The sequence below is a fragment of the Cervus canadensis genome, chromosome 1 (genome assembly GCF_019320065.1).
Source record: "Cervus canadensis isolate Bull #8, Minnesota chromosome 1, ASM1932006v1, whole genome shotgun sequence".
Taxonomy (NCBI): domain Eukaryota; kingdom Metazoa; phylum Chordata; class Mammalia; order Artiodactyla; family Cervidae; genus Cervus; species Cervus canadensis.
The window spans coordinates 8,280,858-8,298,358 of record NC_057386.1 but is presented as its reverse complement, the minus strand read 5'-3'; the positions used below and the strand labels follow the sequence as shown (position 1 = coordinate 8,298,358).

The 17,501-nt window shown below is 47.8% G+C and overlaps 1 protein-coding gene across 2 annotated transcripts in view; it reads right to left on the bottom strand.

Annotated features, from left to right (window-relative positions):
• The window catches only part of SEC14L1 (SEC14 like lipid binding 1), a 47,960-nt gene extending 40,746 nt beyond the window's left edge, over positions 1-7,214 (bottom strand). Inside the window, exons 1-3 of one of the 2 annotated variants that reach the window (XM_043461963.1) lie at positions 7,053-7,214; positions 5,719-5,823; positions 4,814-4,906 (exon numbers count right to left, since the gene is read on the bottom strand). In XM_043461963.1, coding sequence (XP_043317898.1) covers positions 4,814-4,876 — 63 coding nt within the window. In that variant the 5' untranslated portion in view covers positions 4,877-4,906; positions 5,719-5,823; positions 7,053-7,214. The remainder of the gene's footprint in view (positions 1-4,813; positions 4,907-5,718; positions 5,824-7,052) is intronic. The other variant, XM_043461953.1, reaches the window with a different exon arrangement.
• Between the last annotated feature and the right edge of the window lie 10,287 nt (positions 7,215-17,501).

Sequence of the window (17,501 nt, the reverse complement as noted above, 5' to 3'; positions counted from 1 at the left end):
GGCTTTGCTCTTCCAGGAGGCATTGGTTAATTGAAGGCTCACAGCATGCTACTTCTCTTCCATGGGGAAAACATAGAGCCCTTGTCTGAAGACAGATCACAGATCTGAGCTTCAACCATCAGACCTACCTCCCAAGTCCTCGCACGGAAAGCTCAAGTGAATAAACGGACACCAGCCGATCAAACATATCTGAGTGCCCACTTGCGCCTGGTACCAACACCGGAGGGAACAAGGGAAAAACCAAAGTCTCTGCCCTTGAGGAACATACACAGTAGTTAGAGAGCAATACTCGGGCACCTTGGAGAACAAAAAACTACCTACCTACCCCTGATTGCACCGTGAAGGAGGAGTGAGAGGAGAGGGAGAGAAACACGAAGGGCTTTTCAGCTGCTATCAGGGAAAGGGGTGGGCCAGTTAAGATCAAGATTAGATGGGGTGAACATCTAAGGCAAGGAAGGAAGTGTTGAAAGGAAGCGGGTGGGGGGCCGGAAAAGACACAGTGGCAAACAGGGACAGCACAGAATAGATGGAAACATTCAGGCTGGGAAGTCACGCTGGCATAATTATGAAATAAGCTTCAACAGGGAAAGTAGGATATGAAGGGCCTTGGAGAAAATGCAAAGCGGTTTAGAACAGATGTGACTGATAAGAGCGATCACTTCACCGGAGGGCTGACAGGTGGAAACCATGTCTGGCAAGAGGATGCAGGACAGCCCAAAGAGATGAATGCGTGAGTGAAAAAAGGACAACTCTGGCACTCCCTCCGAAGGCTGGACCGAAGGCGGTGCTCAGGAGAGGAAGGCACAGAGCTGTGACTTGAGGGCACCATCTAGAAGATGCGTCGGCTAGGGATCCAAATGGCCAATGGGGTCTGGGAGCGCATGACAGGATGGACAGAACAGGGAACTCGGGGAGTGGACATGAGCAGATCTGTCAGGTAACAGGAAGCCCACGGAGAAACAGGGCTTGGGACTTCCCTGGCGGTCCAGTAGCTGAGATTCCACGCTCCCAACGGAGGAGGCCTGGGGTTTGATCCCTGGTCAAGGAATGGGATCCCACATGCTGCAACTAAGAGTTCACAATGCCACAACTAAAGATCCTGCATGCTGCAAGGAAGACCCAGGGCAGCCAAAGAAAGAAAGAAAGAAAACGGGGCTGCACAAGATTAGCAGCAGGGCCTCCACCACCACGTGCTCCAGCAGTCCAGGGGCAGCTGTCCCGGGCGAGAAAAGCATCAGAGACCGGGTCCTTGCCTCCCTGCCGCCGTGACCAGCGGCATGGCTCCCGGTTCCTCCTCTCCCTCAGTCTCGCCTGCACCCTGACCCCCCCTTTACACCCCACACTGAACGCTGCTCCAAGGACGCACTCTCCTCTGTATCACTTGTGAAACACCATGAATGCCATGAGGAAGGAAGCTGGACCTGAAAATGTTTACGCTCTGAAATCAGTGTTTTATCTCAGAACTTTCCAAATGAAACACTCAAATCCAAGCATCTCAGAACCACACCTGCCACCCAAGTCCATTCTCGGCGGTCACCTCACTAGGCCGGGGAGACCACAAGCGACTGGAATGCCCTTCACGGATTAAGGTTGGGCAGAGCAGCCCCGAGACACATTTCTGGTTGAGCCTGGAAAGGTCACTCTTCAAGGACAAGAACCCTCCACAAACATTCCAGGATACACATTCTAATAAAAAGAACACCAAACTCTATCCCAACTACCTGCGCAAGCTCTCTCCTCCCAGAGCCTCAGACTCCTCACCCTCAAAGGGGGCTCAGCCGGGGGGCTTTTCAACTCACCAAAGCGTCAACCATCGTTTCTGGGCTCACATCTGACAATAGAACGCCCCTCGGATGCCACAAATGCCTGCTGAAACACCTTCACTTCAGTTTTGCTTGTTTACCATTAACACTCAAGACGATTTTTTAATTCTACCAAGTATACTGACCCCAAAACAAATGGTAGATTGTCATTAAATCAATCAAAATAATTAACTTACTTGATACCTACCGTGTACCTACTACTGACATAGGCACTTCCCACCTCATATTCTGGCAATTCTAAATTACAGCAAAACTCTCGGTTAAGAGAAATAGAGGCTCTAAGTGGATGGCACGGCATTTCCTTCCACGGTCGTCACAGGACCCTGTAAATCAGGACTTGGACCCACCTGTGAATACCACAGACTGACCACCTGACCAACACTCCTATCACTGTCACTTCTGTGACTACTGAAGCACAGTCACTTTTGGAGGGTCTCAAAAATATTTCTGTTCAAATTATAGTTCTGTTCTTGCATTAACTGAATGCCTCTGCTCACTCTGAATAAACTGAAAAGAATATTTTAGAGTAACTCTTTTGTACTTCTGTTCTTCCTCAATAAGAGAAAAATAAAGCAAGGAAAATACTGAGGATTTTATGTCGTACAATTACAGTGAGAAAAGCGCAAGGGACACCACAAAAATCACTAGACTTTACATTCTAGTTTCTACCTAACTCTGGAAGGAAAAGGGTAATATATTTCATTTTCAGGTTAAAAAATAATTTCTTCCAAGTCAAAAAATTTCACTACTGCTTAAAACAGAAGCGAGTGAAAAACCAGCTAATTTTAAAAGATTGAGGGGTGGCTGAGAAGTTCAATTTCAAATTCTTCTGTAAATCCCTGCATAAATGTGACAAGGCAAACTATAGCATTTTGAAAACCATAAAGAAAGGAAAATAAGGAAGCTGAACAGTAGGCAGGCAAAATACCTCTTTATTATCAAGTGTTTGCCTAAGAGACTAGCTTTTGCCTCAAATGATCAGGGTTGCAGCAACATTTAAAAATCGTCCTTAACATAATAGAAAACATAAGGCACCAGTCCCACGCCTGTCCCCTCCACCCTGGGGCATCTCCCAGGCTCACTGTCCTCCACTGCCCCACACTAATCTCCTAGCACCACCAGCCCCTGCCAACCAGGAAGGGACAGGGAACCAAGCCCCACAAGGAATCCACAGGCCAGCCAGCATCCTGGGACCGGAGTGGGCGGCGGGGAGGATCAGATCAAGTATCTCTAGAATCTGAACTAGGAAATGCGAAAAGAACTGTTCACTTAGAAACTGAAAGAAGGCAACAAGAAATGCCACAAAGTCAAACTGGGGCCAGAGTTCTGACCAGCTGAAAAAGCATGTGAGCTGAAACCACAGGAGAGGGGAAGGTAGGAGAGCGTGAAGCAGCCAGTGGTGAAGGCAGAGTCCCGGGGTGAAGGGTGAAGTTCCGGGGACAACTGCTTCTGGGAACAACCCCCTCTCCCCAAGCCAGGTTCCTGGAGCTCAGCCCGTGCAAGCTCACATTCCTGGATTTCTGCACGATCCCATCACACACAGCGTGTGTTCCAACAACAATATCCCCTCTTCTCAGGCCACAGTGGATCTCTGCTCTTTATGACCAAACGACCGACCCAGCAAACAGGAAGCAAACCTTCCCGGTAAGCCATTAACATAAAACAGTGAACAGTCCTAGAACTGAAGGAAAATACAGAAGTAAAAATTACCCCCCCACACACACAAATCTCACACCTGACAGAGAAGGGGCACCAGGGAACCTTCTGAGGTAAAGGAGGGAATGGTTCTGCATCTTGACAGAGATCCATGTCACTCTCTGTCAACACTGATCAAACTGTAAACCTAACGTGATCATTTCACTGTCTGTAAATTACACCTCAATTTAAGAAACAGACGCCCTAAATCTAAATTGTTCCCTTGAGAGGACTTGAGTTTTGTTTTCCAAAACTAAATTGATCTGGATAAATCTCACAAACGATGTTGAGCAGCCAGCCAGATGCAAAAACACTTGAGTTTTTGTACACAGAACAGACACAGAAAATCATTTCCGGTCAGAGTCAAAACAGGGGCTGACTACACGGGACCAGGAGGAGCTGAGGGTCTCTCATTGGGCTGAAAGGTTCTAGTTCAGACTGGCACTTTCATCAGGGTGTATTTCATGACCAAGGCATCCTTCAGTCATATATCACACCTTAACAGTAACACAAAAGAGACAGGGAAGGGAAAGGATTTGTTGCTGTTCAGCTGCTAAGTCATGTCCAACTCTTAGCAAAAAGAATTGTTCACTCAGAAACTGAAAGAACGCAGTAAGAAATGCCATAAAGTCAAACTGGATCCAGGGTTCTGACCAGCTGAAAAAGTACATGAGCTGAAGCCAAGGGAAAGAGTACCTTACAGTAATCTAAAAGAGATTGGAAAAAGTTTGTCTGGGGTTTTCTTTTTTTTGGCCTCTAATGAAATGATTATTTCGAGCCAATCTCTTTAGGTTAACAACAAAGAAAATTAAGACTTTTAATTACCCCATTTGTAGAAATCTATTATGACTCAAGAATCTAATATTAGCGGAGGAAGCTCATTTCAGCACAGTCCTTAGAATCCTGTAAATTAAGCTCCATCCTTCAGTGCTCAGCTTCATATAGTGAATTCACCCTCAATCTAAATGAGCAGCAGAAGAAAAATACCACACTCTTCACATCCCTTTTCTACTTAAACAAAAAAAGAGCAAAATCCAGAGGAAGAATTATTTAGTCACAATCCCACTTCTGTATTTTCAAAAGGAGAATTGACTGAAATTCACACATAACCCTGAGATAAATTTAAAAAGAAATGCAGATTTTGATTTTCAGAGACTTATAGTTTAAAAACAATTTCACAAACTTGTTAAAGTTCATAAGCATAAAAACAGAATATGTAAAAGCGGAGCAACAGATAGTCAAATTTGGACACCTAAGAAGATAAGAAGCCAGAGAGTAAACTGAAAAGTACTTACAGCCATAATTAGTTCAAAGGGGTGTTTATACACCCTCACTGGTGACTGGTATTTTTGCACCATGATTGCAATAAAACAGCAATCCTTTCACACCTGCAAAACACAAACATTTGTGATAAATAACCATGATAGGGAAAAAATTTGCATTTACACAACATACTACAGTCTAAAGAACCTCAATAGGTCACAATTCTATGCACACACAAGTCCAAAGATGATGCTTAACTATACAAGGGCAAGGGAAGACAGGAAGGCAGGAAGAAAAGGTGAAGAAAGTCCAAGTGGAGACAGGGAAGGAGCGCTGGTCTGAGGGCTGGAGGATCAGTTACCTTACCAGCCTCACCGCTTCTCCCGGGGCTGCCCTGGGTCCTCTCCAGCAAGTGAAATGCCATGATTCAATTATTCTAATAACCCGTACAATTAGTTCTTGAATCATTTTCTCTTCAACTTCCATGAGAAGCCAAAAAAAAAATGGTAGCACTTCAAGATATTAAGCCCAGGACACACAAAAATACAAGTGGAAAAAAAACTACTACTGTTTCTTAAATTATGGGATACTCCTCAAAAGCTATTTTCAAGGGAAACTTGTCAATCTCCATTTTCTAACTGCACAGGCTACAACAACTTCAGGGACCAGTCTTCAAATGGCAGACACTCTTAAAGCCCTCTGGCTAGAGGCTCCATTGACTTTTTCAGCCTCAAAGAGCTGTAATACCAGGACGCAATCAACTAAGTGTTCAAGCCCACTTCATCCGTCAAGAATCCTTCTGCCAGGGGCACATTCAGAGGCTGGCCCCAGCCTAAACTGGATTTTTCTGAAAAACACACTTTTATTTGGAGCCCTCTATACGGACTTCACTTCCCTATTTAAAAGGGAGGAAGAAAAATAAATCCAAAGAGCCTACCTGTCCTGCTGAGGATAATCATTAAGAAAGTTATTTTATGCTGAGTACAATGAGAGAATATTCAAAAGCACAAAACGGAATATCCTCAAGGAGCCCAAAGTCTAGCTGTAACAAAAGAAAAAATTACAAAGGTATATTTTATTTCATAAGATTCCTACCCATATTAATTACATTTAAACAGATCTGGAACTTCCTCTGGTATGTTTCGCATACCTCTCAGAAAGACCAGGTTCTGGCAGCAAACAGCTATATCTGGCAGTGTGAAAAACTGCTAGAGTAACTCGGGGCGACCTGAAGCAAGTCATTTGACTTTGCCGGGACTCAGATCCAACACTGTAAGACTTCCAGCTCTAAAATCAGGAGACTCAGAGTCAAAACTCCTGAATCCACTACAATCAACTGGAATGCCGTCATTAATCTTGATTCTGGGACTGGTAGGTCCTGGTGCGCTGGGATCGAGTTCTGTTTAGTTTTGCCAACCTGATAATGCTGGTGCACAGCAGGAATTCGATAACCTTTTAAATTTTTAACTAGAAAAATTTAATTTTAGGATATCTCCCACAGAAGGAGAGGATACTTACTGGGTATGTAAGGGGATTGTAGGGATGGGGAGACAATGTTTAAAAAAATAAAAAAGAGGAATGCGCGGTTAAGACTCCGTAACACCTATTCGGGATTCCACTGCCTGGCAGAACCCGAAGCGACTACGCTCAAGAATCTGGTAATTCCCGAGCTTCTGAACTCCTGCCAGTTCCCAGCTTCGGATGCTCTGGTCCAAACGAACGTTCTACGTGGGAATCTGGAGTTACAACGGCCAAGCGGCACCGTGGACCAGGGCAGCCCTCTATTGCATGACAATCGGTGCTTTAAAATTAGCCAATGGCCGGACTCAACGAGTACACCCCAAGCAGGCTGGAGGGGCGGCCCGGCCCTCGGCTCCATCTGGCGCGGGGGGGGGGGAGTCCCGGCGCGGCGGTTTCTCGGGCCCCCAGTCCGGGGGAGAGCCAGGGAGATGCACCAGGGGGGCCGGCTGGGAACCCAAACTCCGTTTCCCCCAGGAAAGGGGGGTCTCCGGGGTGGGAAGATCGGGGGTGATGGGGGCGGGGAGGGGGCGACCCAATACTGTAGGAGCCTCACGTGGCGGGGTGGGGGGGAGACGGGGCAAGAGGAAGGCCCACTCCCGACCCGGGTCGCGGAGCTGAGGCGAGCCGAGCGGAGCCGAGGGGCCGGGGAAGGGTGGGCTAGGCGGAGAGCCGGCCGCGAGAGCCCTGCGCCGCCCGCAGGGGCCGGGCCGGGGGGCGCGCTCGAAGCCCGCCGCGGAGACGCGCGCCTACCTCTGGTCAGAAAAGCCGGGCCGGGGACGCGGGGCGGCCGAGGGCGCTCATGACGGCGGCTCCGCGGCGCCGTCGCCGTTCCACTGCCGGCCGGCAGCAGCTCCGCCGCCGGTTCCGGGGAGTGGGCCGGGGGGGCGGCGGGGGCGGGAGCGGGAGGGGCCCGGCGAGGCTCGAGTGGTTGTTACGGGTGACGGGGAGGGCGGGGCCAGGAGGCCGGAAGGGGAGCGCGTGCGCGAAGGCGGCCAAGGGGGGAGGCGGGCGCGAGGACGGTTGCTAGGGAGGGGGGGAAGGGCTGACAACGGGACTCAGCCGAACTGCGCAGGCGCCGACTCCGGGCCGGGCGGACGTGGGCGGAGCTCGGAACCAGCGTCCGCCCAGAAGCGTTGAGGGCCACAGGCGCCTGGCCCCGCCCAGGGTTGCGTCAGGGGGCGTGTCTCGAGTAGGGGGCGGGGCCCGCGAGTAGCCCAGCGGAGGTGGCCGAGACAAAAAAAAAGCCGGCGATGAGCCGGCACCCGGGGGAGTTCCGCTGACTTGAAACTGGGAAGTCTGCGAGGCATCAGAACAGCTGGGGCCTTCCGGCTTTGCCGGCGCCCACGGCCCTGGCTAGGCCTCCTACCCGGAGGCCCTGCCCTTGGTCTGAGCGGCGCTGGAGGCTCTCCGAGCTTCCTCGTTTTTTGTTGACTTCTGCAGCGTCCGGACCACATTCTCGCCGAGTAATGCAGATGAGGCAAACACCAGGGCTGGGGAGGGGCTGGGTTGGACCAAGCAGCATCTTGTCAACATGTCCAGGCTGTGCAATGGAACTAAGCCAAGTGGATCTGGAGTTTCAGCGAGAGCTCCAACTTCGAAGCACAAGTGTGATACACACTGAGACCTCTGGGGGTTCTTAAGAAGAGCTAATGACTAGAGAGGGACAGCACGCACGTCCACCCACACAACAAGGCTGGTTTTATAGCCAACATACAGTTTCTCCATCAATGTCACTGTTGTTCCGTTCCCATTAGTCACTCTGGGTGGCTGTGCATTTGACGCTGCCAGGGCAGAGCACATTTTTGAAACTGTTTTAGAATTCCCTTCAGGGCCAGTTTACCAGTCACACAAGAAAATCATTCATTACTTGATCACACCTTGTTTTTCAACTCAAACCATCATTTTCCAACATGATCACCTACCCTGCTTACTAGACTCATCTAGGAACTGGCTTTTGCCTGTTTGTAAAAATCACATCCACCTTCAAAAGGTGCTGGGAGAAAGAGACAACCCAGTAAACAATAGCACTTATGAAATGGTCTCACCCCAGAATTGACATCATCTGATAAGGCTCTAGATGCAACCACCAATTTACAGGAAATAGAGAACAGAGCAACATGTTAAATGATACTAAGGGGGAAATTATCAGCCAAGCATTCATCATGGGGAATGCTGCAGGACAAATATATTGTTTATCAAAGTACAATGGAAAAAAATAGGATAAAGGCCACACTATAGATCAAAAGAGACTGAGGAATTTACTAAGCCATACACTTATAATTTGTGTGCTTTGTATGTATGTTTATACTTCAATGAAAATTTTTTTCACACATAAAATTACTTTCTTGAAAATCCAAACTGTAGAAATCCTCACGTGAACGTCCCTGGTGGCCCAGTGGTTAACAATCCACCTGCTAAAGCAGGGGACACAGGTTCAATCCCTGGTCGGGCAAGATCCCACAGGCCTGACCTAGATCACATGCCAATTCCTGAAGCAGTCTTTTGATCCAGAGGGCTCAGTGTCCAGTTCTGGGTCACACAATCCCAAGAGCAAAACCAGGGATAAGTCTCCAGTGAAACCTTGTGCATGTACAGTGACAGAAGGTAGTTTAAAAATATATATATATATGAACAGTATCCTTAAGCAGTATCATCAAGATACATGAACAGATTCCCAAGATGAATAGACTTGGGAAGGGAGTAACACTCCTCTAGATGCATAAGGTATGGTATGTTTGATTGTTTTAAAATCAGTTCCATTGGGCAGATATCCAAAATCTATAAGAAACAGCACTGAACACCATGCTGCAGAGTTAAGCAGAAAGATCCAGTCCTTTTAACACACGTGCATGGAGTGTGTTCTTATTATGTGTCAGACGCTGGGTGAGGCATAAAGGTGAGCAGTGGAAAAGTATATCGGGATCAGATTTGGCTGCCAGTGACCAAAAGCCCAAAGTAAAAGTGCCTTGACAAGATAGAAGTCTGTGTCCCTCGAACATGAATCAAGTCCAGGAAAGTCCAGGGTGGGAATGACACCTCCCTGATCACTGTCAACTGCCGACTCCCCCAAGACCACCTGAATGTGGATGCAGGTGGCCTCTGGTCTCATCATCAGGGACATAGGTTCCTTCTGTCTTGCTGCTTTCCCATTGTCATGATGTATCCTCTACCTGGGGTGAGCAGGAGGAGAGGATGAAGACCAAATATCCTTCCTTGAAAGATGCTTCCTTGGAAGTAGGCTGTGTGCATGCAGTAGTGTGTGTGTGCGTGCAGTAGTGTGTGTGTGTGTATGTGTGTGTGTGTGTAAGCAGAGCAAAGGACAGGCCTGGCGCAGCAGCAGTGCCCCAGCAAAGACCATCCTGCTGCTCCTGTCTTCCGGTGCACACAGGCTCTCTTCCTCAGACAGACTCTCTAAGGTCATATTATGAGTGTCTCTGAAACACCTTGACTGAGTCCCTGGCTTGAGGAGCATATGTGTCCCTCTTACTTGGTGGATGGAAGCCCTGATGGGTGCTTTGTATAGGCCATTTATCAGGTGCCTTTGGAATGGAGACAGAGGATGGCCGAGCTCTGGCATCCACAGCAAAGACACTCTGGTTCCTTTGGGTAGCTCAGCTGAGTCCCCACTAGGAGCCTGAGTCTGAAACTGCCATTCCTGGTGGTCACCCCTGGCTGACAACAGGCTGTGGCATCCACAACCTGGACACAGACCCTCTGGCCCGTTACATCTTCCCCAACAGGACTAACATGAGCTGCGGGCACAGTTACTGGTCCCTCTGACCACATCTTCTCCATCCATCTTAGCACTATATCAAGAGTCATCTCAAGGAAAGATCAGGAAGTTGCTGACACCTAAGAGGATTGGGGATATGGATTAAAGGAAGGGTCATTGCAGAAAGGACACTGGGAGGCAAGTGATTGTCTTGGCTAACATTTCAGGCCCAACCTCTTGCCTGCAACAGTGAAATAAACAGGAGGCAAGTCTGAACGACTCCTTTGAACGTTACTAAATCTCAAGGTCAGTGGAATATTTAGGCTGTGCTGAGAGCACTTAGGCTTTCCTGGTGGCTCAGTGGTAAAGAATCCTCCTGCCAAGGCAGGAGATGCAGGTTTGATCCCTGGGTCGGGAAGGTTCCCTGAAGGAGGACATGGCAACCCACTCCCAGTATTCTTGCCTGGGAAATCCGTGGACGAAGGAGTCTGGTGGGTTACAGTACATGGGGTCGCAAAAGAGCTGGACACGACTTAGTGACTAAACCACAACAGGGCTCTGATTCTCTGGTGGCCCTGCCCACCTTGGCATATGCCCTGCCCACCTTGGCCAGATCCTGGGACATGTCAAGTCTCCCCCACTTCTGGAAGAGATCACTTTCTCATTTGGCAGTAAAAGGGTAAAAAGCAACCTTGCAACGCCTGACAGTTTCTCCTGACGTGGACCATCTGGCAAAGTTTCCGGCCTGGAAAAGTACAAAAAATATAGGTTACCCTACAGGCACAGTTTCTTCATTGAGCACTGGCAGCCATCCCATGGTTTTGAGCTAATATCATTGCATCATTCCCAACCTGGGAAAACTTCAAGCCAAAAAGACGGATCTGCAAAAGCTATCATCCGGCCTTACATATTTCTAAAATATTTCATTTCAATCTGGAGAGGCAAAGCTCTCCGTATCTTAATTGGCTTCTCCCTCCTCCAAGTCTTCCCTCTTCCAAGACACTCTCCATGCTACTGGCAAATTTCTCTTTCAAACACACACACACACACAGACTCTCATTTGCTCAAAATCTAACAGTGGCAACAGAGATAGATTTCATCTTCAAAGCCTGCCATCCGAGATCTTCTGTAAATCTTTCTTTTGTTCAGAATGATTTTACTTTCATCTCCCCTTTATCTGCTTACTTATTCATTCCTTTGTTAACTCAGCAAACATTTATGCAGCCCCGTAATTTATTCAGACACCATATTTAGCACAGGAGTGTGGGAAGATCCTTTCTATAAAAACAGATTTTCCTTCAAGGGGCTCAGCCTACTGCATGGGACTGACAAGTAAACAGTGACAAGACAGCCTGTTTAAGTAAGCTCTGCTCAGCTCAGTTCAGTCGCCTATTCGTGTCCAACTCTTTTCGACCCCATGCACTGCAGTATGCCAGCCTTCCCTGTCCATCACCAACCCCTGGAGCTTACGCAAACTCGTGTCCATCGAGTAAGCCCTGTAACCCCTCCCTAAAGCCTTTCCTTTTGCCTCTTCTCCTCTGTGTCTGAGCACCTGGCACTTTCATTATAAGGCACTGATGAAACTTCCCTGGTGGTCCAGTGGTTAAGACTTGACACTTCCAATTCAGAGGTCTCGGGTTTCATCCTTGGTGGGGGAACTAAGATCCCATATGCTGTGCGTGGCAGCCAGTGGAGGGGGGGTGTGGGAATGGGGAAGGAAAAAGGCGCTTGTGAAAGAATTGGGTCTGCTTCCCCCCTCCACTTATAAGTTGCTTGGTTCTGGGGATCACATCCACTTATGTTCTTCTGCCTCTGCACTTTGCATTTTCCAGAACCCTATTAAATACTGGTTGGGTTGAAGTGATGAGTCTTAAATTAAGCCTTTATTCTGAGAGTGTTAAACATGTCTCTCCAGCCGCTACGCTGAGCTGATGCACCCTTGGGAGCGATGCGCTCAACCCCTCCCCCTGTTGTGCTGTCCGCTGTGTCACCAAGTGAGGACGTGGAGCTTAGAGAAGCAGCCTAGCTTAAGAGAATTGCTTAGCTGTGTGCCCTGGAAAACCTAGTGCTCATCCGATGAGATTTAGGACAAGAAACAATGACCTGAGGCCTTTTAGCTTCCGGCTCAGAGGAATAAAAATAGGCACCCCAATCAGACTTCTTTTGGGTTTGTTTCTTTTAAAAAATATTGTCCTTGCTTCTCCTACCCGGGTGCAGCTGTGTGGTGCTTTCATAGACTAGATGGGGACTTAGATTAGCAAGTCAGCAACTTGCCCCCGGCTTCTCCACTTCGGGTCAGCTGGGGTGGAGTGGGGTCACCTCGCAGAAAGGTGCGCTAACAAGGGACAGACCAAAGGCCACAGAACAAAGTGGGACTCGGTGAGGATAAGATGCAGAGCACCCAAATCCGATTAGTAAATCATTTTCCCCAGGGCTAAATAGGGATGAGAGTATTTCTACCTTCAGTTCTGTGGGTGGAGACTGGACCGCACAGGGAAGAGACAGGCGCTGTCAGGACCCACTGTCAGAACTCCCCACTTCCTCCTTGAGGTGGATGATACACAGGGCCACTTCAGACCCCCAAATCTCCTGTCCCCTGACAGCTTCTTGTCTGTGGTGTGTGCTTGCCTGCTAAGTCGCTTCAGTCATGTCCAACTCTTTGCGACCCTATGGACTGTGGCCCGTCAGGCTCCTCTGTCCATGGGATTCTCCAGCAAGAATACTGGAGTGGATTACCATGCCTTGCTCCAGGGAATCTTCGCGACCCACTCGTGGAACCAGGGCCCCATATGTCTCCTGCATTGGCAGGCACCACCTATCTGTGGGGGGAGTGTTTATTCGGGGGTGTATCCCACAGCCAGGTATCTCACAGCTTTGCCTCCAGGTTATTCTGTGACATCCTGCTGAGAATCACCCTTCTGCTCATTTCACACCCGCAGAAAATCCATCTCCCATCACTTCCCACCATGGCAGATTCTCTGTGCCATCTCAGTAGCCCAAAACAACTTTTCTTTTCTAAAGGGGAAAAAGAAACACTTTTTTTTTTAATTGGAAGTTGATGCAATTTGGTGTCAGAAAACTATATCTCACAGGGTTGCTAAGCCTGGATAAGAAAATGTTTGTGAAAACATTTTGGAAATGGTTAGGCTGTTTGCAAATGCTGCCCACAGCCAGGCATCCTTCACAGCTCTGTCTCTGGAATATTCTCTAGGCACAGATTATTGTTTTCCTACCTACCACTGTGGTTGCTTACCAGCATCATCCTATATTATTTAGAGAAGTCCCTCCCCAGGCTTCCCTGGTGGCTCAGACAGTAAAGAATCTGCCTGCAATGCAGGAGACCTGGGTTTGGTCCTTGGATCAGGAAGATCCCTTGGAGAAGGGAATGGCTACCCACTCCAGTATTTCTGCTTGGGAAATTCCATGGACAGAGGAGCCTGGTGAGCTACAGTCCATGGGGTCACAAAGAATCAGACCTGACTAAGTGACTAACACTTTTTAACACACTTCTCCATCTTCAGTTTCCCCCAAATAGAAAAATAATATGAAGAGTATTGTTCAAAAGAACAGTCCTCTCTTGAATGGCCATAAACACAGACATGCTGAAAAATACAGGGGTCTTTCTTGGGAAACCACTTGCTAAAATTACCTCGGACTTGAAGAGATCGGGGGATGCATGCAGAGATGATCATCTTGCTTGGCTGGACGCAACAGTCCCTGCCACCCTCCAGACTCATAGAGCTCACTGGACCAAACGCCAAAGTGTGAATGCATCACTGATGCTAACAGGGACGTGCCTGCCAGCCCTGCTCCTGCTGTTACCTCTGACAGGCACTGTGCTCCGGCCAAGGCATGACCCTTGGCTGCCTCCGGGACACCAGCTGGCCTTCTGCTGCTCCCCAGAAAGGTGCAACCACTCCGATGCAAAACCAGGAGCCTGCTTGCCCTCATTCTGTACTCCCGAAGGACACAAGCAACACCTCTGAACTTCACACAGCAGGTTCACCACATGGACTCAGGAAGCACCTGGCACTGGTGTGTTGGTTTTCTGGGGCTGTCATAACAAACTGCCACAGGGTTGGGGGCTTAAAACAATAGAAAGTTATTTTCTCCCAGATCTGGAGGCCAGAAGTTCTGGAGGAAAATCAAGGTCCAGCTAGAGTTGTGTCCCTCCTGAGGCTCCAGGGGCAGCTGAGTCCTACCTCTTCCAGCTTCTCAGGGACCCAGGCATTCCATAACTTAGGGCTGCATCTGTGTCTTCCCGTCTCTACATCTGCCTTTCCCCTGTATTTCTCCGAATGTCAAGCCTGTCTCTTCTTTTTCTCTGAGGACTCTAGTCATTGGATTTAAGTGTTGAAAGTGTTAGTTGCTCAGTCATGTCTGACTCTCTGCGACCCTATGGACTGTAGCCCTCTAGGCTCCTCTGTCCATAGAATTATTCTCCAGGTAAGAATTCTGGAGTGGGTTGCCACACCCTCCTCCAGTGGATCTTCTCAACTCAGGGATCAAGTCTGGGTCTCCCACAGGCAGACTCTTTATCGTCTGAGCTACTAGGGCCCCACAAAATCCACGACCATTGCCTCTCCCCTGCAGACCCTCTAGTGCATCTGCCAAGACCCTTTTTCCAAATCAGGGCATCTCCCAGCTACCTGGGGTCGAGACTTGGATACATCTTTCAGGGACACCCCCATTCCACCCTCTGCAGTTGGCTAGAACAGAAGTCTCATTGGAGGGATGGGGACACTTACTGCTCGCTCCCCTTCCACCATCATTTCGGCCCAAAGGTGAGAAGAAGGTGTTTGCAACCCACAGAGTAGGGGGGGTGCACCAGGACCCCAAGGGCATGTGCTCTTGCCTGATCCCCAACAGTTGTGGCCTCTAAGGAAAGTGAGGCCAAAGGAAGGACAAGGTAGAACTACTGTCCAGTTTAGGGCCCAGGCTCTGATAGAGTCAGAGAACAAAGACCCTGCTGTCCTTGGGCCTCCAGGGCAGCCTCTATGTGGGCTGGGCCTTGCTCAGAGGCTCACCATGTTCATCTGCAAAGGAACTTGCTTCCTGGGACCTGTTTGGCAACACAAAGGGCTTTTCTGCAGACCAGCCTCTGGACAGTTCAGGGGAGCCTCCTAGGAACCCCTGTGATGCTGGCGACCTAGGCTTATTCCACACCCAGGGGAATGGAAGTAATAGAAGGGTTGTTGGATTCATCTCTACAGAGAATTCGGATCTTTGGATCCAGGGGGCAGTACCTCTCACCTGCTATGGTAATTGAATATGGTGCTGTATTTAATTTAGTTATTGTTTAATAACAGCTTCCTTTGTTGTGCTAGGCACGTTACATGCAACATCACAGGTCCTCATAAGATCCCGTTGTGCAGGTAGGAACACCAAGGCACACACATGGTAAGTAACTTCCAGGGCAGACTGTGACCCTAACATTGACTCCAAAACTCACGGGAGTATTTCCCTTGCATTAACCTCTCTCTGCTTCAGCCCCAGTTCTTGTGTTTTTGCTCTTTCTTCCAGCTCACCAGGATCAAAACCTGAATGCCCAGGTGTCTTAGTGAAAAGCCCATCACCCCTAAGCATGTAGGCATGTGGATGTCCAGGTGTAGTCCGACTGGCCATGTGGGAGCACGTGATGGACAGAGGCACCTGTGTATCCCAGGACATTCTGCTGCGCCCATGAACCAGGAATGTATCTGGCCTTAAGGTATTTCCATATGGCCTCTGCAGCAGTCAAATAGGCTTGACTCATAAATTCTTTAAATAGCCAGAGGGAGTAACCTGTGTGACTTTTTAATGTTCCATTTATTCTTCCATCCGCTCATTGTTCTGAGATTTATAATCATCGACCTCCTGAGTGCCTAGAACATGACATAATGGAGGCAAAAAAAAAAAAAACAACTCAGTAAAGTTCAATGCTGAATGAAATTAAAGGTACCCTTAACTTGGTGAAAAAAATGGAAAGTTTTTTTTCCCTGGCTTTTTCTTTACAACTACTTATTTTCATGCATCGAGCAGCAAAGACTTTGAGGTCAATTTGGGTCTCGATACAAAGCAAAGCTTGTTCTCTGATAGAAGACATTGAGCCCTCTGTCTTAATTTCTGTGTCGCTTGCATTAAGCAGTTTAGCTACTGTACAACAGCCTGAAAGGAACCGATGACGTCTCTGCAGCTGGTTCAGACTTGCTGCAAGCAGTGCTGAGGGAGTTATGGACGCAGGAAAACCTGAGGTAACCACAAGTGGCTCCTCATATCCCCACCCTCAGACTTTCAATGCTGGAATCCAAGTCATCTTCAGGACCATTTCATTCATCTTGGCCAAGCCCTTAAATGTTTAAGAAGTCTGACATGAATGGATTAAGAAGATCACATCTTCTTAATCCATTCATTGTGTGTGTGTGTGTGTGTGTATATATATATATATATAATATTACTCAATAAAATAAAATATTACTCAACCATATAAAAGAATGAGATAATGCCATTTGCAGCCACATAGATGGACCTAGAGATTATCTTATTAAGTGAAGTAAGTCAGACAGAGAAAGACAAATATCATATGATATCACTCATATGTAAATTCTAAAATAATGGCACAAATGAACTTATCTACAAAATAGAAACAGACTCATAGACATAGAGAACAGGCTTGTGGTCACCAAGGGGGTGGGAAAGGGATAGATTGGAAGTTTGGGGTTAACAGATGAAAGCTATTATATATAGAATGGATAAACAATAAAGTCCTACTATACAGCACAGGGAACTACATTCAATACCCTGTGATTAAATCATAATGGAAAATAATATGAAAAAGAACATATATACACACACACACACACATATATATATAACTGAATCACTTTGCTACTTCGCAAAGATTACACAACATTGTAAATCACCTGTACTTCAATAAAATAAATTTTAAAAATTTTAGATGTTTAAGAACTCTACATCAAATAACTTCTGATAAAAGCTTAGGACTCTTCATGGTTACAGACAAAACTTAATTTTGAGTCATGACACTTTAAGAAAAGAACTTTATTAGCAAAGTAAGGAGCCCCAGTCAGTGGTCTGGCTGGTGTGACCCAAGTGATAGACACACCTAAGGAAATTCAAGCCCCATGATGACTGGCTGGGATCTGTTCAGTTCTTGATGTCCCTAGAAAAAAACAATACCCTGAAGCAGAAAGAGAAGAAGGCTTTTGTTCCTGCTTAGGCCGTGATTGCACAGAAAGCTTTCATAAATAGAGGAGACCCATCAACATAGCTCCTGCCAAATTCCTCAGCCGTGGTTCTAACCACAACAAGGGTAATTTATTTCGTTTATTTGTTTATTTAATACTTGGCTGTGCTGGGTCTTCTCTGCTGCTCGAGGGCTTTCTCTAGTGGCAGAGAGTGGGGGTTGTGGTCTGCGGGCTCCCATTGCACGGCTCCTCTTGCTGTGGGCACAGGCTCTAGGGCTCAGACTCTGTAGTCATGGTGCA